The 25,006-nt window shown below is 40.7% G+C and overlaps 2 protein-coding genes across 3 annotated transcripts in view; one reads left to right on the forward strand and one right to left on the reverse strand.

Moving 5' to 3' along the window:
• AARS2 (alanyl-tRNA synthetase 2, mitochondrial) overlaps positions 1 to 25,006 on the reverse strand; it is an 89,164-nt gene that overhangs the window by 47,611 nt on the left and 16,547 nt on the right. For both annotated transcript variants that reach the window (XM_056818325.1, XM_056818326.1), the window contains one exon: positions 12,926 to 13,218. In XM_056818325.1, the coding sequence (XP_056674303.1) occupies positions 12,926 to 13,063 (138 nt within the window). In that variant the 5' untranslated portion in view covers positions 13,064 to 13,218. The remainder of the gene's footprint in view (positions 1 to 12,925; positions 13,219 to 25,006) is intronic.
• Positions 23,226 to 25,006, forward strand: part of SPATS1 (spermatogenesis associated serine rich 1) — an 18,517-nt gene continuing 16,736 nt past the window's right edge. The window contains exon 1 of the mRNA XM_056818331.1: positions 23,226 to 23,426. Coding sequence (XP_056674309.1) covers positions 23,381 to 23,426 — 46 coding nt within the window. The 5' untranslated portion in view covers positions 23,226 to 23,380. The remainder of the gene's footprint in view (positions 23,427 to 25,006) is intronic.

Consider the following 25,006-nt stretch of genomic DNA (forward strand, 5'->3'; position numbering starts at 1 on the left):
GAGCTAACTGCCTCTCTGACACTCTCTTGCTCTCCCAGGATTCCAGAACATCTCCTGGGGCCCCTCCCCTGCTGTGACTGAGGTTCCAGCAATTTCCCAGACTGTAATTCCAGTTCTAGGGTTTGAAACCTCTATCACAGTATCAGGGCATAACATTTTGGCACTTGCTTTAAGTGGGTGTGAAGTGATTGTCTAGACCAGGAGTTCTTAATATACATAGATTCAAGGGGATCTAGGAATATGATGGGAAGATTATATCTTTATTTCAATAGAACTGGTTTCCTTTGTAATCATATATATGTATATATATGGTATTTTGTGAATTTAAAATGTTTTTCAAGAAAAGGTCCATAGCAATCCAGAGGAACTTATGAGAAAGAACACTATCCACATTCAGAGAAAGAACTGTGGAACCAGAAATGCATTAGAAAAATATATGATCAACCACGTAGTGCCATAGGCACTGGGTTTTGATGTTAAAGGATCACTCTACTGCAAATATGAATGACATGGAAAGAGGTTTTGAACAATGATACATGTATAACCCAGTGGAACTGCTTGTTAGCTTTGGGAGGGGAAATCATGAGTCATGTAACCATGGAAAAATATTCTAAATAAAAATTTAAAAAACCTGTTAAAATCTATAATAAAATTTTATCTCCTACTGGAAAGAAAGAAAGAAGAAAGAAAGGAAGGAAGGAAGGAAGGAAGGAAGGAAGGAAGGAAGGAAGGAAGGAAGAATGGAATACTATTGTGCTCAAAGGAATAATGAACTAGAGGAATTCCATGTGAACTGGAACAACCTCCAGGAAGTGATGCAGAGTGAGAAGAGCAGAACCAGGGGAACATTGTACACATAGACTGATACACTGTGGTACAACCGAATGTAATGGACTCCTCCATTAGTGGTAATGCATTGATCCTGAACAAACTGGAGGGATATATGAGAAAAAACATTATCCACATCCAGAGGATAAACTGTGGGTGTAGAAACACTGAAGAAAAACTACTGCTTGATCACATGGGTCGAGGGGATATGGCTGGGGATGTAGACTCTGAATGAACATCCTAGTGTTAACACAGCATGGAAATAGGTTCTGATCAAGGACACATATAATACCCAATGAAATTGCGTGTCCACTGTGGGAAGGGTAGGGTGAGGGGAGGGAAATAATGTGATTCTTGTAACCAAGGAATAATGTTCTAAATTGACTACATTAATTAATTTTAAAAAAGAATGAAGTAAGGGTTTAAAAAAAAAGAAAAGAAAAAGTCCATAGGCTTCACTAGACTACCAGCAGGCGTCCACTATACAAAAAACCCTTACTCTTAAATATGATTTCTCATTTTTTTGTTTTATACCCTTAAATAATAAAACAATTAAATACAAATGAAATAAGAGACTATAATGCCCTGCAAATCTTAAGTCCTGAACAGTCCAGCATCTCATTTTATGTCTTTGAAACATTTTTTTTGTATTCATATTTTTCTAGTTTTTGTTAATTTTTTTCCTGTCTCTTTAAACCATCATACTTTTCACACACAAATAAAGCATCATCCTACATCTTTCAAAAGGGGATTTCATCCTTTATATTATACAACAGTTTGTTTTCTGTTTAAAACTCAAATCCTACTAGAAAGTTATGTTTCTTCACATGCATATTTTAGCAGTTTTCAGGCATTAGGTTAGTTATAGCAATGTCATATTTATTAACAATTCATTTAAATATTTTTCTTTGTACAAAATTACTTTTTCTTCCATATTTAGCTAAATTACTTCATGTGAAAAGGATTTTAAAGGGACTATACCTTATGGTAAAAGCTTGGAAATTGAGTGATTAAGGGACAGGAACTTTTGGACTGCAGTTTCTTTCTAGTTGAAGAGGTTTTTCCAATTGCATGATGGTGCCTTCTCACTTGGGGGTGGGATGAGCAGGAAGAAATTAGTGTTTTTTTTTTTAAACCTTTACCCTCCATCTTAGAATCAGTACTGTGTATTGGTTCCAAAGCAGAAGAGCAGTAGGGGCTATGTTAAGTAAGGGTTAAGTGACTGGCCAGAGTCACACAGCTAGGAAGTATGTGAAGCCAGGTTTGAACCCAAGACTTCCTGTCTCTAAACCTGGCTATCAATCCACTGAGCCAACTATCTTCACCTAAAGAAATTGCTTAAAATTTTTTTAAACTAATTTTAAAAAAATTTTAAGTACTTTTTTATTTAAAAATTTTATTTTATTAAAAAATTTTTTTCTGTATTCACATGATTTATTTTCTTTCCCTCCTTGCTTCCAGAGCCAATGAGCAATTCCACTAGTTTGTACAAATGTTATCATTTGATATCTATTTCCACATTACTCATTTTTACTGTAGAGCAATCTTTTAGAGCTCAAACCCTAAATAATATACCCATATAAACAAGTGATAAGTTATAAGACATAAGTTTTTCTTTTGCATTTCTACTCCCATAGTTCTTTCTCTGGATGTGGATAGTATTCTTTCTCATAAATCCCTCAGGAATGTCTTGGATTACTGCATTACTACTAGTAGTAAAAGCCCATTACATTGGATAGTTTCACAGTGTTTCACTTTCAATGTACAATATTCTCTTGGTTCTACTCATTTTGCTCTGCATCAGTTCATGAGGTCTTTCCAGTTCACATAGAAATCCTTCAGTTCATTATTCCTCACAGCACAATAATATTCATCACCATCAGATACTACAATTTGTCCAGCCATTCCCCAATCGATGGATAAATCCTTGTTTTACAATTTTTTGCCACCACACAGTGTGGCTATAAATATTTTTGTACAAATATTTTCCCTTATTATCTCTTCGGGGTACAAACCCAGCAGTGGTATGGCTGGATCAAAGGGCAGACAGTCTTTTAAAGGCATTTGGGCATAGTTCTAAATTGCCTTCCAGAATGGTTGGATTAATTCACAACTCCACCAGCAATGCATTAATATTCTAATTTTGCCAGAAGTCCTCCAACATTTATCATTTTCTTTACTGTCATATTGGCCAATCTGCTAGGTGTGAGTTGTATCTCAGCATTGTTTTGATTTGCATAAGAAATTGATTTTTGAGGGAAGTTTTTGACTGGAAGAAGCTCATATGCTAGAGTTGGGTGGCCATGAGGAGAGAACAGAGTGCTAATTGTTTTCCAGTCTTTTGTAACCTTCATTCCAGAGCCTCTTGATATGGGACTCTTCTCAATGGTGGAGATCCTGTATGTTCCTGTATGAGGGGTTGGGCAGAGTTGGCTAAGAGTAGAAGGCATAGAAGCTGGCTTTTCTGGCTCTGCAATGCTGGTCCTTCTTTCCCCATTAAAAAACAGTGATAAGAAGTTTACCTTGATCCTGAAAAACCACAAACCTTAGACTAGTAATATCTAAGGGAGATAGATAATCTCTAGTCTCTTTTCCCCTCACTTTTCTCCAGGAGATACTTGTAGGGTAGAAGTCCGTCCAAAAGGATGGTCTCCTCTGAGGAGAAATAATTGGGGAACTAAATAAAGAGGGGGTCCATGCCAACAGAATAGTAAATAGGTTTTATTGGGGGAAGTTTACTTATGAGGCCAGTTTTGGGCAATGGCAGGACAGTGGTAGAACTTTGAATTGCACCCAGGTCTTCGGATGTTGTATAGGACAGAACAAAGGAGACTCAGTGCCTGGTCACATGTGAGTTTTCCCATGGAATTGGGGTTGTTTTGTTGTTTACAATAACTGTGATCCCCACCATCATGTTCCCACATTCTTCCACCATACAACAGCCCTCCTCAGAAAGATGTACTGGGCTAGAATTATGTTGATCTGTTTCCTTAAATATTGCTAGTCTAGGGGGATGTGATTTTCATGTCCAAACTAACTTTGATTGCTGTTTCATTCATTTGAGGGAAACAAAACTCCAAGTTTTATATCCACAGTTTAATTTTTTCCCATCAAATGTCAGTTGTACAATGAATACACATAGGAAATAGCAAAGAAATCCATTTATCCTAGTTGAAAGGAAAACAAAAATCAGAGAAAGTATATATAAAATACGTACCAGACAATACAGAGTGAAAAAGTTCTCCCATTGGGAGTAATGTAACAGCTTAACAAAGAGAGTCCTAAATCTCACCCAAGGGGAAATTCATGAAGTGTCTAGTGTAGCAGACAGGATAGGAACATGATGGAGACTGCCACCTCCTTTCAAGTTGGCTTCTTCCCAGTCTTTTCCTTCAGCAACTTGAAGTGGTGTTGGCCCCACCCATCTTTTCTCCAGAAGCTTGAAGTCAGAAGCATTTGCAGTTTGAAAAGACAAAGAAACCAGAGTTCAAAGAGGAGTGAACCTCAATTTTTTCTTGTTCTTGGCGACTTTACCCTACCCCTCAAGCAGGTGAAGAGCATTAATCTCCACCAATGAGGAGAGAATCCCATACCAAAGGGCTTTGGGTCTCAGTTTACACTCTCAATGGAGGAGAATGGGGAGCTGAAACTGGCAGAGGTGTTCTGGGAATAGCAGAACTCTGCTGGAGCAAGGAGATAAGCCATGCTTTTAAAAAAATTAAATTTCCATATTGTTTATTTTTGTAAGAAAATAATCAGATAGAACCCAAATCCCCAAACAGGAACCCAAATAAACAAGTGAAAAATGGTGTGCTTTCATCTGCATTCGGACTCCAGCAGTTCTTTCTCTGGATGCGGATAGCATTCTTGGCCATAAGTTCCTCAGAATTATCCTGGATCATTGTATTTCTGAGAGTAGCTAAGTCTATCACAGTTGATCATTCCACAATATTGCTGTTACTGTGTAAAATGTTCTCCTGGTTCTGCTTATTTTACTCTGCATCAGTTCATGTAGGTCTTTCCAGCTTTTTCTGAAATCATTTTGCTCATTGTTTCTTATAGCACAATAGTATTCCATCACCAACATGTACCACGATTTGTTCAGCCATTCCCCAGTTGATGGACATCCCTTAAATTGTAAATTCTTTGCAGCCACAAAAAGAGCAGCTATAAATATTTTTTACAAGGAAGTCCTTTCCCCTTTGTTTTGATCTCTTGGGGATACAGACCTAGTCGTGGTATTACTGGATCAAAAGGGAATGCACAGTTATTTAGCCCTTTGGGTATAGTTCCAATATGCCTTCCAGAATGGCTGGATCAGTTCACAACTCCACTGGCAAATAAGCCTTGGTTTTAAGCACAATTGACATGTGCTGCTGATGAGGGGCTCAGCCTAGTGAATACTAGGGAAAAAAATTTCCCTTTTCTGCTTTCCCATAGCTCTGAGTAAGAGAAACTAATCTTATTGTTTCTTAGAAGATGGCTAAACCCCGGGTCTTTGGAAATTTTTGCCTGAGTTCACTTTGATCTTTATGCTAAAGAAAATGATGACTAATTATTAAAATGTGTGTGCTGGTCAGTCTCCTTTGCTGGCTTTTCCTTTATGCCGTGAAGTTCTGTCCTTGACCCTCATCTTTTTTCTCTTTATATTGTCTACTGTTATAAGGAAAGTGTGTAAGTTTGCAGAGAGAAGTGGCATGAGACCAGCAAGAAGATTCTGGAACTTTGAAAGAAGGGTTAGGCTGGGACTAAGGCTGTTCGTTGTCTTTCTGGAAAATGTCTGGAGGTGGTGGCAGCAAATTTCCTTGGTGGCTTCTCCTGTCCTTTCCTGCTTGCTGTATTTCATCAAGGCAGTTCCTGGTGAACCTGATCCATCTGCAGTGATTGTGAGATCGGGTCTGGGTCTGTTTGGACCTAAGACCTTCCCTGGCCCTAGCAAAAGCAGATCCTTTCCTTAAATCTAGCTAAGGGGACTTTAGTTGTAGGTTTAGTTAAGATCAGGGACTGGGCATTTAGACAGTTAGGGAGGATTAGAGTAGGAAATTCAGAAGAAATCTCTGTGAAGAGCTATTTAGATCTGGTGGGTTTAGGTAGATTGACCTTAGTTTAGATTATCCCAAGTGCCCCTTTCACCTTCCCTTGTTTATTAAATACAACAATCTGTCCCTGTTATATAGTGGTCTGTGTTTGTTATCTCAGGACAGGCTCAGCCTGGCCTGGGCCTGTCAGCCACAGATAGCCTTCCCAAGGTTTATTCTTCTGATACTGGCCCTACATTGTAACATCTAATCCCATCCCCCAAACCCTACCATTATTTCACTACTTAATCACCTCATCAGTTCCACGGGTGTAAAGATTATATCTATGTGAATAATATACATGTCTCCATATGTAGCTCTAGTCCCACACTCAGGCTATATAGCCTTTAGCCACCAACTGTGTTTTGGACATCTTAAACGGATGCCCCATTGGTGTCTCAACATATCCATGGTAGAACTTATGATCTTTCCTCTCAAAGTCTTCCTTCTTCTGAATTTCCCTGTTCCTATTAAGGGTGCCATCCTCCTCCCCAGTACTCAGTCTTACAACCTTCATATCAAGTGAAGAGAAAAATGATAAAAATATACCAGAGTGGGGGCAGGTAAGTGGCTAAGTGAATTGAAAGCCAGCCCTAGAGATGGGTTCAAGTCTAGCCTCAGACACTTCCTAGCTGTGTGATCTTGGGCAAGTCACTTAACCCCCATTGTCAAGCCTTTACCACTTTTCTGTCTTGGAACCAATACACAGTATGGATTCCAAGATGAAGGTAAGGGTTAAAAAAAAAGTATACCATAGAATGGGTGGCTCCAAACACAGTTATAAAACAGATGATAAATCCTCTTTTCCTTTCCTATTCTTGAAGAGATTGCCTTTCTCCTCAATAACATTTCCTGTTAGTTGCTTGCGTAATGGTTCCCCAGAAAATCCCCTCTTTGCTTCCTTCTTCCTCTACTGGAAGAGATAAAGGTGATAGAGACAGAGACAGAAAGTCACAAAGGCAGAGAGATAGAGAGACAGAGAGAGGAGAGAGAGACACACAGAAAGACAAACAGAAAGGGAGAGGTAGAAAGAGAGAAACAGATAGAGGGACAGATGGATAAACAGAGAGAGGGAGAGTCAGAGACAGAGACGGAGGGGGCAAAGACAGAAGGGGACAGATAAAGAAAGAGAAGGAGATAGAGACAGAGCCTTGATTTTTAGAGCTGGGAGCATATATATTCACTAGGGTTTCTCTGGACCTCACAGCAAAATAGGAATCGTGCAGGGATGGATCTGGCTGGGGAAGTCAGATATTGGGCGAATGCCCAGGGACTGCTTTGACAAAAGACCACTCCTCAAAGGGAAAGGGGCTGCAGGAGAGCTTGAAGAGAAGGTCTTTCCCCAGAGGACAGGTAGCTAACTAGCTGGTCCCCCGACACAAAGGTGGGAAGGGAATACAAATGACTGATAGTTTTGTGTCCCTCCTCACCAGCCCAGTACCTTGAAGCAGTTACACAAGGAATCTGTCAATTCCTTGAGGGCAGAGACTATTATTTCTCATCTCTGCTTTCCTCATACTTGTCCAGAGTAGACTTAATCGGTATTTGTTGAATCCTTGGATTGAATTCTGAAGCAAGGGAACCCTGTGTGTGGTGATGGCTGCCACCTTGGGACTGATTTGAAACTGCACCTGCTTTGTTGAGAACAGCATCTGGGGAGAAGCTGAGAAGTAGGTTCAAGGGATTTAGAGCTGGGGGCAGGAACCAATTTCTGGGTCATGTCTGCTTTGAACATAGAAGCACATATACTACAGGGATCCCACCTTTGCTGTCATTTAAACTCTTGAGGAAATATGCTGGCACAGCCTAGGAGAAACTGGAGGGAGAGGAAAGCTGGCTTAGGGCAGGAGGAAAGGGGTATTAAACTTGTGATAAGAGAGAGGAGAAGGTTTATAGAATCATTGTAGAAGAGACTTTAGAGACCACAAAGTAGCTGGGCTTTGATGACCCAAGGTGGAAGAATGATGGAATTACAGAATTGGAAAGTGAGAAAGGACTTTGGTTAGAGAGGTGGGTAATGCAGTGGATAGAGGGCTACGTATAGATTTAGAAAACCCCAAGTTGGGAGCAGCTAAGTGGCTTAGTGGGTAGAGAACCAGGAAATAGGAAGCCTTGGGTTCAAATGTGGCTTCAGACACTTCCTAGCTGTGTGGGCAAGCCACTTAACCTCAACTGTCTACCCTTTACTGCTTTTCTGCCTTAGTTAGTTAGTTAGTATTGAGTCCAAGATGGAAGATAAAAGTTTAAAAAGAAAAATCTTGAGTTCATATCTGGCCTCTGACAAATATTAGCCCAGACAAATCATTTAACTTCTGTCTGCCTCAACTTCCTCATCTGAAAAATGGGGATAATAGTACCTCCCTCCTAGGGTTGTCATGAGGATAAGATGCAAAGTGCTTTTCAAGCCTTAAGTTCGACATTATTATCTAGTCCAACTCATGCAGTGAAGGAATTTCAGGATAACATATCTGTTCATCTAGCTTTTTCCTGAGGGGGAAACCTGCTACTTTGAATTCATGTTGTATGAAAATTGGTTGAAGAAACTGAAGATCAATTGGGGTTGAAAAGAGAAAAGCCAGGGGGAACATGATAGCTACCTTCAACTATTTAAAGGGCGGTCATGTGAAAGAAGAATTAGATTTGTTCTTTTTTGGCCCCAGAGGGCAGAACCAGGAGCCATGGGTAGAAGTCACATAGGGAAAAGTTTAAACTTGATGTAAATCTCTAGGTGGCAAAGTAGATAGAACCCTGGGCTTTGAGTCAAGAAGACATTTTCATGAGTTTAAATCTGGCCTCAGACACTTATTAGCTGTGTGACCCTTAGTAAGTCCCTTACTGCTATTTGCCTTGGTTTCCTTATCAATAAATTGAGCTGGAGAAGGAATAGCAAACCACTCCAGAGTCTAGAAAAAACTAAGAAAATGCCAAGAACAGTAGAAGACCACTATGGGTGATTAATGACCCACAATAGCACAAAACTAGTGTAAATACAGAACAATACAATACAGATTTTGCAACTTGTGCTTAACTAGTGCTAATGTGAAAAATACAAGATTTCAGAACCTGAGGGACCTGCTTCTGCTACTGCCCACCTCCATCAGAACAGTTCTTTCTCTGGAGATGGCTAGCGTTCTTTGTCATAACTCCTTCACAATTGTCCTGGATCATTGCACCGCTGAGAGTAGCTAGGTTTTTCACAATTGATAACAATTTTGCTGTTACTGAGTACAATATTCTCCAGGTTCTGCTTATTTTACTCTGCATCACTTCATGTAAATCTTCCAGCTTTTTCTGAAATCATCCTGCTCAACGTTTCTTAGAGCACAATAGTATTCTGTCACCATCATATCTCACAATTTGTTCAGCCATTCCCCAATGGATGGGCAAACCCTCAATTTCCAATTCTTTGCCACCATAAAAAGAGCTTCCTAGCAAGGAATATTGAGGAACAATAAGTAGGAGGGATTTGATAGTACTTTGTAAATAGAAGAGCTAAGATCAGTTATTATAACCCAGATATTACTTTGTGGCTTTGGAAAAATTGAAAGCCTTATATAAATGTGCCGTTTATGTATCCCCAGCACCTTTTATATATATGCCTGGTACCTGGTAGGAACTGAATATACTTAATATGTACTTTTTGGTTGATTGATGGTTATGGGGATTATGGGGAGACATGAGCACTGACCTTTGCAAAAGGGACTGGGAAGCTATGTGCCAACACATGCTTCTTACCCTGGTCATCTTCTGTTCTATGGTTATTGAACAGAATCTCCTTTTGGCTGGAGGGAGGAGTGTGTATGTTCTACTATTAGGTAAGTCTGTGACGATATGCTGACCCAAGACTGTATATCTGATATTGTACCTGTTTAAAATTTTAAATTATAATTATAATTAAAAATTAAATTAAAATAAAAATTACAATTACAATAAAAATAAAATTACAATTAAAATAAAAAATTAGGTTTGTTGAATGAATATTTATTTAGAATTCTTTCCCTACTTTGCCAGTGAAATGAGTGTCCTTTGGTTTTCAACTTCAGGCACCACTTATAGGATATTCCTCTGTTTCAGACTCTCTGCATCTCTTAGACTTTTGGTCTATCTTTGCGGCCTGAGCCACAGAAAAACCATCCTGCTCTCTCTCTCTCATGCACTGTTCTGCAGGCTGGTTTGTCCATCCCAGCTGTTTTCCATCAGGCCATTCTCATACTTCATTGTTTGAAACTGTGCTTCCAGAGGTCAAGCATCATGAGGAAGTATGTTCAGGGACAGCAGAGATGTGCTCCAGAACCCACTTTTTTTCCTTCAGTACCTTTGTTTGGCTTCAGAGAGACCCGGGATTATTTTACAATAATTTCATTTGATCCCCACAGCAAAGTAGGTGCTGTTATTATTCACATTTTACAGTTGAGCAAACTGAGGCAGTGGATAGAGTGCAGGGTCTGGAGTCAAGAAGACTCATCTTCTGAATAGAAAGTGACCATAGGATTGTAAATTCATATATTTAAGGTTGCAAGGAATCTAAGAGGACAGTAAGTCCACCCACCAGTACTTTACACTTGAGGAAACTGAGGCTTTAAAAATATTACATATACATATATGTATATCTACATTTTTAAGCCTCAGTAAAGTATATATACATATATAATTTATCTATCCAAGATCATATTGTGTGGTGATGGATGGCATATTTAACTTAGAACCAGAAAGACCTTCGTTAATATCTAATTTTTTATATTTATTTGCAATAAAGTCACTCAATATCTTTGAAAAAAAAGTGATCAACTACTTTTTGGTGAGATATATCTGAAGAGGCCCAAGAGACCCTATCACCCTGCAGAACCAGCATGGGCAGTTGTTGTTCTTTTTATTTAGTGGGCTCAGGCATGTCCCACTCTTTGTGACTAATTTAGGGTTTTCTTGGCAAAACTACTGGAGGGGTTGGCCATTTTATTCTCCAACTCATTTTATAGATGAGGGAACTGTGGTAAGCAGGGTTAAGCAACTTGCCCAGGGTCACATAACTACTAAGTATCTGAGGCTAGTGCAGCTCTTTATGACCCCATTTGGGATTTTCTTGGCACAGACACTAGAGTTGTTTTCCATTTCCTTCTCTAATTCATTTTACAGAGGAGGAAACTGAAGCAAACAGGGTGACATGACTTTCCTAGACTCACATAGCCAGTAAGTGTCTGAGATCAGAGAGATCAGATTTGAACCTAGGACCTCCATCTCTAGTCCTGGCTCTCAATCCACTGAGCAATCCAGCTGACCCCTTACTTTCTGTTTTAGGACTAATACTAATAATCCATTCTAAAGCATAAAAACAGTAAGGGCTAGACAATCAGGGTTAAATAACTTGCCCAGGATCACACAGCTAGGAAGTGTCTGAGGTCAAATTTGAACCCAGGTCCTCCTGACTCCAGGCTTTGAGCTCTATGCTTCAGTTCCTTTACCTGCAAAATAAGTGGGTTGGATTAAATGACTTTTAAGATCCCTTCCAGCTCTAAATCTTTGCTCCTATGATTGATCCTTGTGGGAGCCTGGAGCTGCACAGGGTGATGGTCATTGGAGTGGCCACCAGACTTCAGGTACCACTGGGTAATCTGTCAGGAAGAGAAAGTTCACCTTGTGGGAATTAGGAGAGTGAGTTCCTTCTATCTTGTGCCTAGTCTATTCTTTTTCCCTTCTTTGGGACTCTGATCTTGGGATGAGTTAGCCCTCCTCTACAAATAGTTTTTGGGGCCAAGGCTGTTCCCTTGGCCAAAGTGGGGCTGATGATGGGAACTTCCTCAGGATCATTTGCTGATGCTGAGAAACTTATCTTTCAGCCCTCTAACAGCCCGAGCATCTGGGCTCAATCCCATGAGAATTTTAATGTTGTAGCTTTTATTTTCAATTCTATTCAGTAAATGTACTCTAATATAACATGTGAGTGTAATCACAGAATCACAGACTCGGAACTGGCAAGGGCCCCAGAGGCCAGCCAGTCCAACCCATAATTGAACAAGAGTCTCTTCTATACAATGTCCTCCCAGAGTCATCCAGTCTCTGCTTGAAAGCCTCTGGTAGGAGGGAACCAGGGGTACTCTGTTAAGTGTTTAACAATCGACTCTGGGAAAAAAAATACATGTAGGACATACTTTTAAGTTTAATCTGCATTATTAACTTTTTCCCTGTCGCTTTCTGAAGTTGAGGCTATCAATGAACCTATAAATCAAGCCCTGATTTATGGTGGTTGCCAATGTCTGAGGTATAAATACTCACACTGAAATTTTTTTAACCCCTTACCTTCTGTCTTAGAATTGATACTGTGTATTGGTTCTAAGAATAGTAAGGGCTAGGCAATGGAAGTTAAGTGATTTGCCTAAGGTCACACAGCTAGGAAGTGTCTGAGGTCAGATTGAACCTAGGACCTCTCCTCTCTAAGCTTGGCTCTCAATCCACTGAGCTACCGAGCTGCTGCCCTGAAAATTTAACCATTTACTTTCTGGACCTGCTGTGAGCCAGTTCTGGAACACCTCTGGAAGGAACCCACTATTCCCCAAGGTAGCAATTCTCCTTTGGTATGGCTCTTATTATTAGAAGGTTTTCTGTTACATCAGGATTAAATTTGCCTATCAAAATGATTAATATTTTAAAAATTGGATGGCTTATGGAAATGTCCAGAAATACAAGTCTGAAGGATAGATATAATTCCTCTTCCTGCAAAGTTCCTGACCTGAAGGGGAGGTATAGATCTAGCTTTATAAGACCAGTGATGAGAAGTAGAATTCAAAAGAACATAGTATTATAGCTCCAGAGACAGAGGGTACTCCAGAGATTTTCTAGTCCAAGGTTACTAAGATAGTGTGATATAACTCTAGAAATGTAAGTCTAGAAACAGAGGGGTATCATCAGGTCATAGACAGCCTTGAATGCCAGGCTGAAAAACTTGAACTATCTTGTAAGTAAAACTAAGCACTTTTTAGGACTGCTCATCCATCTCTGGTGATGACCTCTCACCCAACTCTTACCTGTGGCTCCAGGAAGCTGTAGAATGCACAGCAGCCACACTCTGGTAAAACCATCTTGGCAGCCAGGCTAAACAAAGTCCAGGGTTGCCAACAGCTCCCGAAGCATTGATGAGTTAGGGAAGTGTATATCCCAAGCATGTGAAGACTCCTTCGGGTGGAATGTATGGAGGAGAACAATTTGTTCTCCAATAGCCATGAAGGTAGCTGAAGTAAGACTTGATTAGGTCATATGCTGCATCCTGGACCATTGCCAGTCTCTATGATTTTTGTCTTGCCACTGGACTTGGATGACTCTGAAAGAGAAAATGAGACTGATGACTTTGTGCAACTCTGCCTCATTTAAATCCAACTCTCAGGAAAGTCAGGTTATCATCCCGTGATGCCTTTGGTCCTTTTCAAAAACAAAGGATGAATAGTAAGCATTGGGGAGTTATTAAAGCTGTTTGAGGCAGGGGATGAGTGAAGCTCACTTTAGGGAAGCTCCTTTAATGAGAGAAGTTTTTTAAGAAGCCCTTCAGGAATCACAGGATCATAGAATTTAGAGTTGGAAGGAACCTTAAAATCATCTAAAATCATAAGATCATAGGATGAGACTGTGTAGTCCAACTAGATTATATTAACAATCAGGAAACTGAGGCTCTTGGGAGGAACCCCAAGATCACATACTAGAGCTGGGATTCAAACCCAGATTTTATACTCTTTCTCTCTTTTAAAAAACCCTTATATGCCATCTTCCAATCAATTCTGTATATGGGTTCAAAGGCAGAAAAGTGGTAAAGGCTAGGAAATTGGGGTTAAGTAGCTTGCCCAAGGTCACAACAACTAGGAAGTATTTTTTTGAGGCCAGATTTGCACCCAGATCCTCCTGTTTCAAGGCCTGGCTCTGAATCCACTGAGCTATCTAGCTGCCCTAGGTCCTATACTCTTTTATGAGACCCTTGATACCATCTAATCAAATCAGATTACATTATAGATTAAGAAACTCAGGCTCTTAGGAGGGTATATGTACATTTATATATACATATATAATACATGTTGTATATATGCTTATATATTAGTATTTATGCTATATACCAGCTATATAGTATAGCTGGTAAATTCTAGAGCTAGGATTCAAACCCAGGTCCTATATATTTTTTCAATACATATGGGCTGCCAACCTTCTGATTTTAATAGGCAAGGAAACTCATGCACGGACTCAAGTTTCTACTCAATAAAAACTCCTACTTTTATTTCCTTCCCATCCCTCTCTTCTCTGGGGCCTCTAGGGCCCAGGGTGGTTGGAAATGGGTTTTGTTTTAGTCTGGGCCCATTATAAACTTCTAGTTCTTTGCTTCCTCTCCTTTCTTTCTCTCCATCCATCTCATTCTTTTCTCTTTCCTGACTCTGGACTCTAGGGACTGATGAGCTCAGCTCTTCCCATTAGTAAATCCTGAACTGAAGAGTGGAAAGTAGAGGCATCATTTGAGAATCAGTTGTGCCACCAAAGGGCTGAAAGAGGAATAGACTAAGTTAAGACAAGTCAATTCAAATCAAGAAGCATTTATTAAATGCTTACTCTGAGCCAGGCACTGTGCTATACAAAGAAAGAGAAAAAACCAAACAAAACCCCGACAACTTCTTTCAAGGAGCTCAAAGTGTAATGAGGGAGAGAACTTGTAAATAACCAAATTCAAAGAAGTTCTTCACATGACATAATCAGAGAGAAAAGGCATTAGCATTGAGGGGATCACGTGTGTAGGACATGGAAAACCATTCATTTCCCCCTCCCCCATCCATATGCACCTTACCCTAATAGTGTCAAAATGTTTAATCATTTAGAGAGGAAGGTTGTATTTTACTGGACCACTGCCATGAGATCATTCACCTTTACGCATCCAGTGGCATCTGTATTTCCATCCATGTCCTATTCCACAGATGGTTGTCATGGGGAAAAAAGATCCCACGGCCTAAAATCTCAGCCTCAGAACCATGAACCCTTTGGATCAAGCAAACTTGGGAAGGAGACAAATATTTTTCAAAGATATTTTATTTCCCCAATTATATGTAATTACAATTTCCCACATATGTTTTCTGAAGTTAAGAGATCCAAATTGTCTCCCTCTCTCCCTCCCCCCTCTTCCTGGAAATGGTAAGTAACGTATAATCATGGAAAATTTATTTCCACATTGGTCACTGTTTGTAAGACAATACTCATAAAAAAAAAACAACATAACCCCAATCAGGTTATGAAATAAGTTCTTATAATAAAACAAACAAACAAACAAACCTTACCTTTTATGTTAGAATGGATACTAAATATTGGTTCCAAGGCAGAAGAGTAGGTTAAGTGACTTGCCCAAGGTCACACAGCTAAGAAGTATCTGAGGTCATATTTGAACCCAGGATCTCCCGTCTCCAGGCCTTGCTCTCTGAGAGCCCCCTAGCTGACCCTAAGTGATACAACTTTTACACTTAAAATCTTAACATTAGAGGAGATGAGATATAACTAGAATTGATTCCCGAAGTACTTAAAGGAGGCTAAAAACTATGGGGAAGTAAGATCAGTCTTTGCCTGCATAGATCAAGGGTGTGAGAATCACCGAAGTGGTGGGAGTGGGTGGGAGAATGGGTCTAGCAGGCTGGTAACTGTCGCAGCCTGAGCTTGGCGCACCACCTAGTGGCTAACCTGGAGACTGCAACCTTTCTACTTAAAACCTATCGGTAAGTTAGCAAGTCCTTCTGTAGAACTTTTGCAATTTTTGCATCTCGTTTACTTATATGTTCATCTCAGTTGTGAAGATAAAAACATGTTGTGTCTATCTATCAAAGGAGCACAAGAGATTAAAAGTGGATGTAAAATAGGATTTGATTATATAAAAATGACAATATTTTTTATCACAAAAGCAACAGGCCAGTTTTAATGTGGTAGAGAAGGAAAAAATAAAAGCATGGCCTCTGGAGGCACAGCATGTAGGTTCAAATCCTGCTCCTGGCAATATGTGATTTTGGGTAAGTCACTTAACCATCTTAGACCTCAGTTTCCTCATCTATAAAAAACAGGTCGGATTAGATGATTCATGAGATCCTTTTTAATTCTAGTCTTATGAACTGTTTCACTATATCCAACATAAAAAGAAAAGAGTCATTTTGGGGAAAAATATCTAAGATAAATATATTTATAAAAAATCCAACATCTATAATGTATAAAGGATTGATGCAAATTTTCAAGTGTGGTGACTCTTTCCTCTCACTTTGGGGAATTTCAGGAAAGCAAAGGGAAGGTTGAATTGGGCTTGTTTCTGGGCATGCATGATGGAGGAACCCTTCCTGCCACCCCCTCTCCCACATACTGCAGAGCTTTCATAATATTTTCTCCCTGATTTCATTACAACATATGGGAATTTGGTGAGATTTCTTCCAATCGAGTGATGGAGTACTCTTTGCTCACCTTATATCAATACATATGCTAAGATAGGAGTGCAGAACTGATCAGTAAGTGATTCCAAAAGATCCCTTAAAGGTATCTGAGGTCCCTCCGACAATTGGGATCCTCTAACTGGTAGTAGCAGCAGCAGCCAAATTCAGGAAGGTCTAGAAGTGGCTTAACCTCATGTACCCTGGAAAGAGACAGCCTAGCTGAGGAAAGGATCCACTTACTCATCCCTGACATCCCACCCTCAAGCAAACTTGGTAGAGACTCCTCAAGGGGTGAAAAGGACACTTAGAATCAGGAATCACAAGGGACCCCCTTGGTCCCATATGTTCTATACATGCTTACCTAACTACTATTACATATTTTAGTTTGAGATCATTTTCCCCAGGAGCTCTCTGTGTGAATGAGGGGTACCCCCTCCCTACAAAAACTTCCTTTGGGAGATTTGTTTTGTAAGAACTATTCTAGCTATACTTTCTCAGTAAATAATTTTTGTAAAAGCTAATTGATACCTACAGGTTGATTAATAATAGGAAGCACACTAAATGGTACCTCCTTAGTGTTCCCTTCAGTGCTTTCTGGGACCTAGCCTATGTGTGTGAGCAGGAATCAGAGAAGAAGCTGAGTGGTTACTCTGCAAATATAAATATTCATTTTCCATTGACTAAAAGATAGGAACAAACAATTTCTGAAGACAGAAAGTCCAGTTGTTAGTAATCATTTGAAAAATTGTTTAAACTTTCTAGTTTAAATCAGAGATAATTTTAGAACAATTTTGAGATGCCATCTCAAAGGGTAAAGAGGCTCTGTGTACTGGGGGCTGCTAAGTAAGCCTCCCTTATATGTCTCTCCCCCCCCCCCCCCCAGAAAGAGTGAATAGCATAGGATGAGCCAGAATAGCTGATTTGTGATAGACAACCTTTATCTTTTATTCTCAAACATCCTTTTTTGGAACTTCCTTATTTCTGTTTTGGGTATCACCATTCTTCTAGTCACATAGGTTTACAATCTTGGTGTTATCCTTGGCTCATTCTATCTTATATCTACCTCCATATCTCTTGCAACTGTCTTTTTCTTTCCATTCCTGTGGCTACCATTCCATTTCCAACCCTCATCACCTCTCCTGGACAATGGCTTCCTAATTGGTTTTCCTGCTTCAAAATCTCCCCTCTTTCCAACCCATTCAGCTCCCAAAGCCATTCAGGGCTGACTATGTCATGCCCCTACTCAATAAAGTCCATATTGATGCTATCATAAAATATTTAGTCATTATCTAATCATTTTTAATTTCTGTTTTTTGCATACATCTTACATTGCCCATACTTATTAGCATGTTTTATAAATTAGTAAATATAAACATCTGGGATATGTGTTCTTTTTTATATCAATAGAGGTATGTGATAGGAACAATATTCTAATCCCTGCCTCCATGAAAATTACACTGTTTTTTCCTTAAAAGGAATTGAATATCATTGAGATTGGCTCAGATTGGTGATATCATTTCCTTATTGATTTTTAAAAAAACCCTTATTATCTGTTTGAGAATCAATACTGTGTATTGGTTCCAAGGCAGAAGAGTGGTAAGGGCTAGGCAATGAGGGTTCAATGACTTGCCCAGGGTCATGCAGCTGGGAAGAGTCTGGGGTCACATTGGAACCCAGGACCTCGTGCTTCTATAGCTCTCAATCCACTGAGCCACCTAGCTTCCCTTTCCTTGTTGATTACAAAATAGTTCCAAGGAGCTCCAGCTATAATGTTTGACAAACAATGATGGGCAACCTCTGGCAGGGAAGTTTGCTCAGCTAAATTAACTAGGAGTGTCCTCAATGCATATTCTTCTTGAATAGCTTTCTCTTGCTATGGCTGAGTAAGTTTCCTTTTGTTAATTGTTAAATGACCCCCCAGTATCTCATTTTGTTCCAAAATTGAGCTCCTCAGAGGCAGTGAGGTGACACAATGGATAGAAGGCTAGACTAGGAGGCCTGCCTTAGAAACTTACCAGCTGTGTGATCCGTGGCCAGTCATTTAACCTCTCTTAGTCTCAGTCCCTCATCAGTGAAATGGGGATAATATAATAGAATCTACCTCACAAGGTTAAATGAGATAGCACATGTAAACCATTTTGTAAACCACAAAGAGTTATTATAGCAATAATAATAAATGATGATGATGATGAATTACTTGGGAATTGGTCTGAATCAGGCCTAGCCTAGAAGAGGATGCATGATCAAACAATGTTTAGAATGATAACCTATACACCTGACATTTTATTAAAAAGAATCTGTGTGGAAAAAATTTTAAACTGCTTTATTTGTAATAGGAAAAATGGAAATGACCTAATTATTGGGGAATGGTTGAATAAACTTTGGTCTATGAGTGAATTGCTAAGTAGAACTGAATAAAGTATTGCAGGGCCATATGAACAAAAAGGATGGGCAGAGACCTCAGAGAAGACTGATAGACAATAGTGTCCTCCATTGGCATCCTCTCCATGTTGGAAGAAATCAAGGAAGGTTTACCATACATAAGAGGGATCCCCTCCATTCTGTAGCTCCTTGGGCAAGCTTAAGGGAGGACCTAGAGAGGAGTCACAGGGGACGGACAAACATGGGTAACTGAGATTTACATCCTTGGAAAGGGCATCCCCATCAATGAGTTCATGAATCCAGTATTTGAGTATTTGAGAATATTAATGTAATGGAATATGATTTCACCATAAAAACAATGAAAACAAAAAGGAAAGAGAAAAAGAAAAAGTAAAGAAAATGACAGCATTCAAAAGAGCAGCATCTACACCAGTTAGGAGAAAAAACAAGTGGAACAGAAATGGACAAAGGGGATAGGGATAGCCTGAATACATTGTTACTGTTAATTTTATAATTTTTTAAAGAGTGGTTCAAGTTTTACTTTGGGATTTTAGTCTGGGTTTTGTTCATTTGTGTTTGTTGAGATGGCTATTAAATTTATGAGGAAAATAATTTTGAAAAGGTCAGATATCAGAAAGATGACTATGTCAGTGGTATGTGGGATGACCTGAAGAGTGTAGATATTGGAGACGTGGAAACTGGTTAGGAGTCTATTCCAAGATCAAAATAATATTTGTCAAGCACTTATTGAGGTGCCTGGACATAGTAGGTGCTCAATGCTTGCTCCCTCTCCTCCTCTATTCCAAGAGTCTAAATTCCTCCTGTCTGGCATTCACAGCTGTTAACATTTGATGCAACCATTTCTATTCAACTTTATCTCTTACTACTTTCTCATGTCTACTCAGCTCTAATCCTTCCTCTGATTTTGTGTATGTGTGTATAAATTAAATGATTTAATCTGTTGGAATGATTTCTTAAAAACTAAGACTTTCTGTTGAAGTTTGAATAGAGAAACTTGGGAGCAGTTAGTTAGCTTTATAGATAGAGAGCCAGGCCTAGAGACAGGAGGCTCTGGCTTCAAATCTATCCTCAGATGCTTCCTAGCTGTGTGACCCTGGGCAAATCACTTAACCCCAATTGCCTACCCTGACCTCTCTTCTACCCTGGAACCTATACTTAGTATTGATTCAAGACAGAAAGTAAGGCAATTAAAAAAAAAGGAAAACAAAAACCTGGGTGCCCTCAGAAAGGCAGCTTTCAATTGCACATAAACAAAAACTTAATAATGGTAGCAGAACACTGGACCTAGAGTCAGGAAGAATTCAAATCTAGCTTTTAACATTAGCTTTATGATCCTTGTTAAGTCATTCCCTCAACTTTAAAATAGGGATAATAACAGTCCCCTTCTTTACAGGGTTGGTGAGATCGAATAAGAATATTTGTATAGTACCTGGCCCATAGTAGGTGCTATGTAAATGCTTATTCCCTTCCTTTATTAGAAGGGGCAACTAGACAGCACAGTGGCTAGAGGACTGGGCTGGGAGTAAAGAAGACTCATCTCACTAGCTGGGTGACTCTGGGCAAGTCACTTAACCCATTTGCCTCATTTTCTTCATCTGTAAAATTACCTGGAGAAGGAAATGGTAAATCACTCTAGCATCTCTGCCAAGAAAACTATGACTGAATAACACAGAGATGCCCCCAAATGACCCTGAGTTTGAGAGAGACTCTCACACTTAAAGCAAAAGGTGTTGAGGTCTTGTGGAAGGGCACGAATGGAATTAGATGGCCAGTGAGGTCCTTTCCAACTCAGACTCTTATTCTATGCCTTTAGTTTGATTCCAACAACATTGCAAAGAAGATTTGGGTTTGATGGAAGGGAAAGTGTCCCAACAAATGAAATTATTCAAAAGTGGATAGTAGATTTAAAGCTGGAAGGAAGCCTAGAGATCATCTAATCCAACTGCTTATTTCACACGTGAGAAAACTGGAGAACTTAGAGCAGTGAAATAGTGGTCCAAGGTCATACACAGAAAATGTGTTGAATTTAAGTCTTTGGACTACAAATCTAGCAACCTTTCCCCTGAATCAGGCTGCCGCTGCTAAAAGTAGTATGTTCCCCCATCAATGGAAGTCTTCGAGCTGTTAAAAAGGAATTGAGGATGGGGCAATGGTATATAGTTTGGTTTGTATGCGAGCTGGTGAACTAACCCCAAGAGAAACTCCTTCCCTGTCTGGGCAGAGAGCTGATAGCTGCCCTCTATCCCAGCCTAGATCACTAATGGCGAGCTTGAAGGAGTAGCAGATTGTCACTGAGCAGAGATCACTTCAGGAATTAGGATGTAACGGTTGGCTAGGAAATTTGGGATTACCTAGCTCTTCCCTAGATGATGTCTTCCTCTGAACAGATCTGCAGAGGGAAGCCAGTATTGGATGCCCAAGATTTGATGTTACTTGGGGCTAAAGAAAGGTCTCCCTCCTAAAGCTCCTTCTCCCCTCAAGCCCCCTTCACCTTCTCAGGATTAATCTGACTGTGTGATTATTAACTCAAAGATGGTTTAATAAACAAGTAGCAAGGAAAGGATCAGGAAAGAGGGAACAGGAGTGCCCTAGTCGAAAACACAGAGTGGTATAGGGTCCCTTTTGGCCTAAGCCAAAAGCCAAAAGGCCCTGGCTTGGAAGCTTTCTTTGCTTCCTTTCTCTGTGCTGCTAACCTAAACTATTAATGACAGATTACAAAAGTCTTTAGATGTAGCTAGCACAGAGAGAGAAGTTTCTTTCTTCAGGCCTGGCTCAGCCTGCCTTTCCAGGTAAAACCCCTCAGGAGACTAAAAGTTCAGCCAGTCCACTTAATGCTTTGCTGTCCACGAGCAACAGGTACAATCCACAAGCCTTGTGATCAAAGGAGAAGGTTGGGAAATCCTCAGGGATTGTTGGGATTCAATCCTGAGGTGGTGACAGGAGCTCCTTTCAGCTCAGGGTCCAGGAACGAACTCCTCCTCCCCACCCCCCAGACTGTTTTTTTCCCCCCCAGAAGTCTCTATTCTTCAACCTTCCAACTGCCCTTGGTTGTCACTCATGCCTCTCCTCAATATTCCATCCCCTCTCTGTGCAAAATCCCACGTACAGAGCATGAATCATCTCAATCGGATTTTGATTCAGGTTCAGGTTGGATTTCTGAGATCTCTTTCACATTTAAGATCTTGTGAAGTGTTTAGATGCATGATGTATTAGAGGCAAGAAGGCGTTACCATGGACCATTTCTGTTGGATCTGGAGGATTAAAGACAATATAGAGGTGCTTTTCCTCGATCCAGTTCATCTAGTGATTCATAGTAGAGCACAATAGCACTGACCCTGGAGCTCTCAATGGAAGACCATTTGTTGACTTGTTCAGTTGTTTCAGTCATGTCCGACTCTTCATGACCCCATTTGGAATTTCCTTGGCAAAGATATTAGAGTGGTTTGCCATTTCCTTCTCTAGTTCTAGATGAGGAAACTGAGGGAAACAGGGTTAAACCTGATGCACTCAGCGAGTGTCCAAGGCCAGATTTGAACTCAGGAAGACTTACTCTAGCTGCCCTATCTATTAGACTCTATTAAGTCATTATGGGATCAGTATCCTGAGCTGCCCTGGGCAGAGGGAGCCATTTGTAAGCTTGCTTAATAGTCCATGTATACTCTACTGATACTTCAGGGTAATGAGAAGAGCCTGGAAGTTATGCAATCCTTCATCATTAATAATACCCAAGTACTTTGTAAAGACAAGGCTTATCTGTATTCATGTTATGTCCCCTTCAGGAGAATATAGTAAAAACTCTTGGTTTTGTGTGTTTATTTACCCCAGCTGCCTAAAAATATCAGGCATGCATCACGGGCTTTAATTGTGTATCATATAATAAATTATATGTACATATTATTTTTTAAAATTGACTTGAAGAGAGGAGGGAGCTGGCCAGGGACTATTTTATTTTTGCCTATGAATACCCAGCGCGTAGCACCTAGTACACAGTAGGCGCTCATTAAATGCTAGATTTTAATTGAACCATAATAAATAGCAATATTAAGAAAAACAACTCAACAGAGCTTTCAGGGTGGTGAAGTGCTGGACTTCCTTCAAAACGATCCACTGACCATGTGAATCAGGCTGTAGTACAATTCATATTCTCATCATTATTTTACAGTGGAAAAATCCAATTCTTCTTGCTAAGAAGAAATCTCTCCCCTACTCTCCGTCTCTCCTATTTATTTATTTTTCTTAAACAGAGTCCCTAAAGCATATCCCGCTCCCATGGGAGTAGAAGGCTGGACAAAGACAGCTGAGACTAAGCATTCGGGAGGCCAGGTGGGGGTGGGGAAGAAATAGAAAGGTTAGCGTCACCTCGGACAAAGGGAGCTTCTACTATAAGTGGAAAGGGGGGGGGGATACCTTGGGAAAGAGTCCCATCTCCAGCTTGTGAGCCCTGAGCTCCCCCCTATCAGTACTGACAATGCAGTTGGTACCTCCCGTCTCCTAGAAACCATTGAATGCTGCACTGCCTGCCAGGAGGAGTCCGAAGCGAGGGTAGATATCTCTCACTTTCCCGGAATTCTCCACCTTCCCGCCAGCCGGCGTGCCTGACCATTTTATCGTCAGCACCTCCAGATCCGTTGGTCCCACCGCCCCCATAAAGTGATGGAGCACGATGAGTCATGCGTTGTGGAGGGGGCAAAGGAGAATGGTACAAAAACCAGGAAGGAGAATTTGGGAATCTTGGTTGGGGATGAGGGGGTTGAGAAGAGGTGGGCAATAGGTTAACACGGACTCCAGAAATTAGTACAGTGTCTGGAGCATAGTAGGTGCTTACTAAATGTTTATTGGATGATTCATTCATTGATGGTAGATCCATAACTAGTTATTGAGGGAGTAAGGGATATTTGAGGCTGCATTTCATTTTTCAGTTCAGTTATATTTATCCCCCCCCCCCATTTCACATAAAAACAATTTTTAACATTTGGTTTATAACATTTTAAGTTCCTAATTCTCTCTCTCCCTTCCCTTCCCTTGCTTTCCCTTCCCTTCCTTTGCCTTCTTCCCTTACCTTGCCTCCTCTTCCCTTCCCTTCCCTTCCCTTCCCTTCCCTTCCCTTCCCTTCCCTTCCCTTCCCTTCCTTTCCCTTCCCTTCCCTTCCCTTCCCTTCCCTTCCCTTCCCTTCCCTTCCCTTCCCTTCCCTCCCCTTCCCTCCCCTCCCCTCCCCTCCCCTTCCCTTCCCTTCCCTTCCCTCCCCTCCCCTTCCCTTCCCTTCCCTTCCCTTCCCTTCCCTTCCCTTCCCTTCCCTTCCCTTCCCTTCCCTTCCCTTCCCTTCCCTTCCCTTCCCTTCCCTTCCCTTCCCTTCCCTTCCCTTCCCTTCCCTTCCCTTCCCTCCCCTCCCCTCCCCTCCCTTCCCTCCCCTTCCTTCCCCTTCCCTTCCCTCCCCTTCCCTTCCCTTCCCTTCCCTCCCCTCCCCTTCCCTTCCCTCCCCTTGCCTCCCCTCGCCTCCCCTTCCCTCCCCTCCCCTTCCCTTCCCTTCTTCCCTTCCCTTCCCTCCCCTTCCCTTCCCTTCCCTCCCCTCCCCTCCCCTCCCCTCTCCTCCCCTTCCCTTCTCTTTCCTCCATTCTCCCTGAGATGCTAAGCAGTTTGATATAGATTATACATGTTCTATCATGCAAAATTTATTTCCATATTTATCATATTTTTGGAAGAAGACATATTTTAAAAACCCTGATAAACCCATGAAGAAAATAAAATGAGAAACAGTATGCTTTGATAGGCATTCAGACTTCACCAATTCTTTCTGGGGAAGTGGGTCAGGGGTGCATCTCTAACCTGAGAATGAAGGCATAAGAATAGATATTCCCGGCCTGGGGCTCCTATCAGAGACAGAACTCTAAGGAGGTGAGGAGTGAGTTCGAAAGGAAGGACTTCTCTTGTAAATCCATCCTCCACAGGGCTGCCCAATACAGGTTGAATCATGTCACTTGGGCAACTGGATGGCTCAGTGTAGTGTCTGACCTGGAGTCAGAAAGCCTTGAGTTCAAAATCGGACTCAGATATTTACTAGCTGTATAATCCTGGGTGAGTCACTTAACCTCTGTTTGTCTCAAGCTATTGGAGAAGAAATGGCAAATCATTCCAGTGTCTTTGCCAAGAAAATCCCGTGGATAGTATGATGGGATCATAAAGAGTTGGACATGACTGAACAACAAATTGTGTCATTCCCTGGCTCAAGCAGCTTTGTGGCTCCTCCTTCCCTTTGGGATAAAACAAAAACTCTTTTGTTTG

The sequence above is a fragment of the Monodelphis domestica genome, chromosome 2 (genome assembly GCF_027887165.1).
Source record: "Monodelphis domestica isolate mMonDom1 chromosome 2, mMonDom1.pri, whole genome shotgun sequence".
NCBI classification, from domain to species: Eukaryota; Metazoa; Chordata; class Mammalia; order Didelphimorphia; family Didelphidae; genus Monodelphis; species Monodelphis domestica.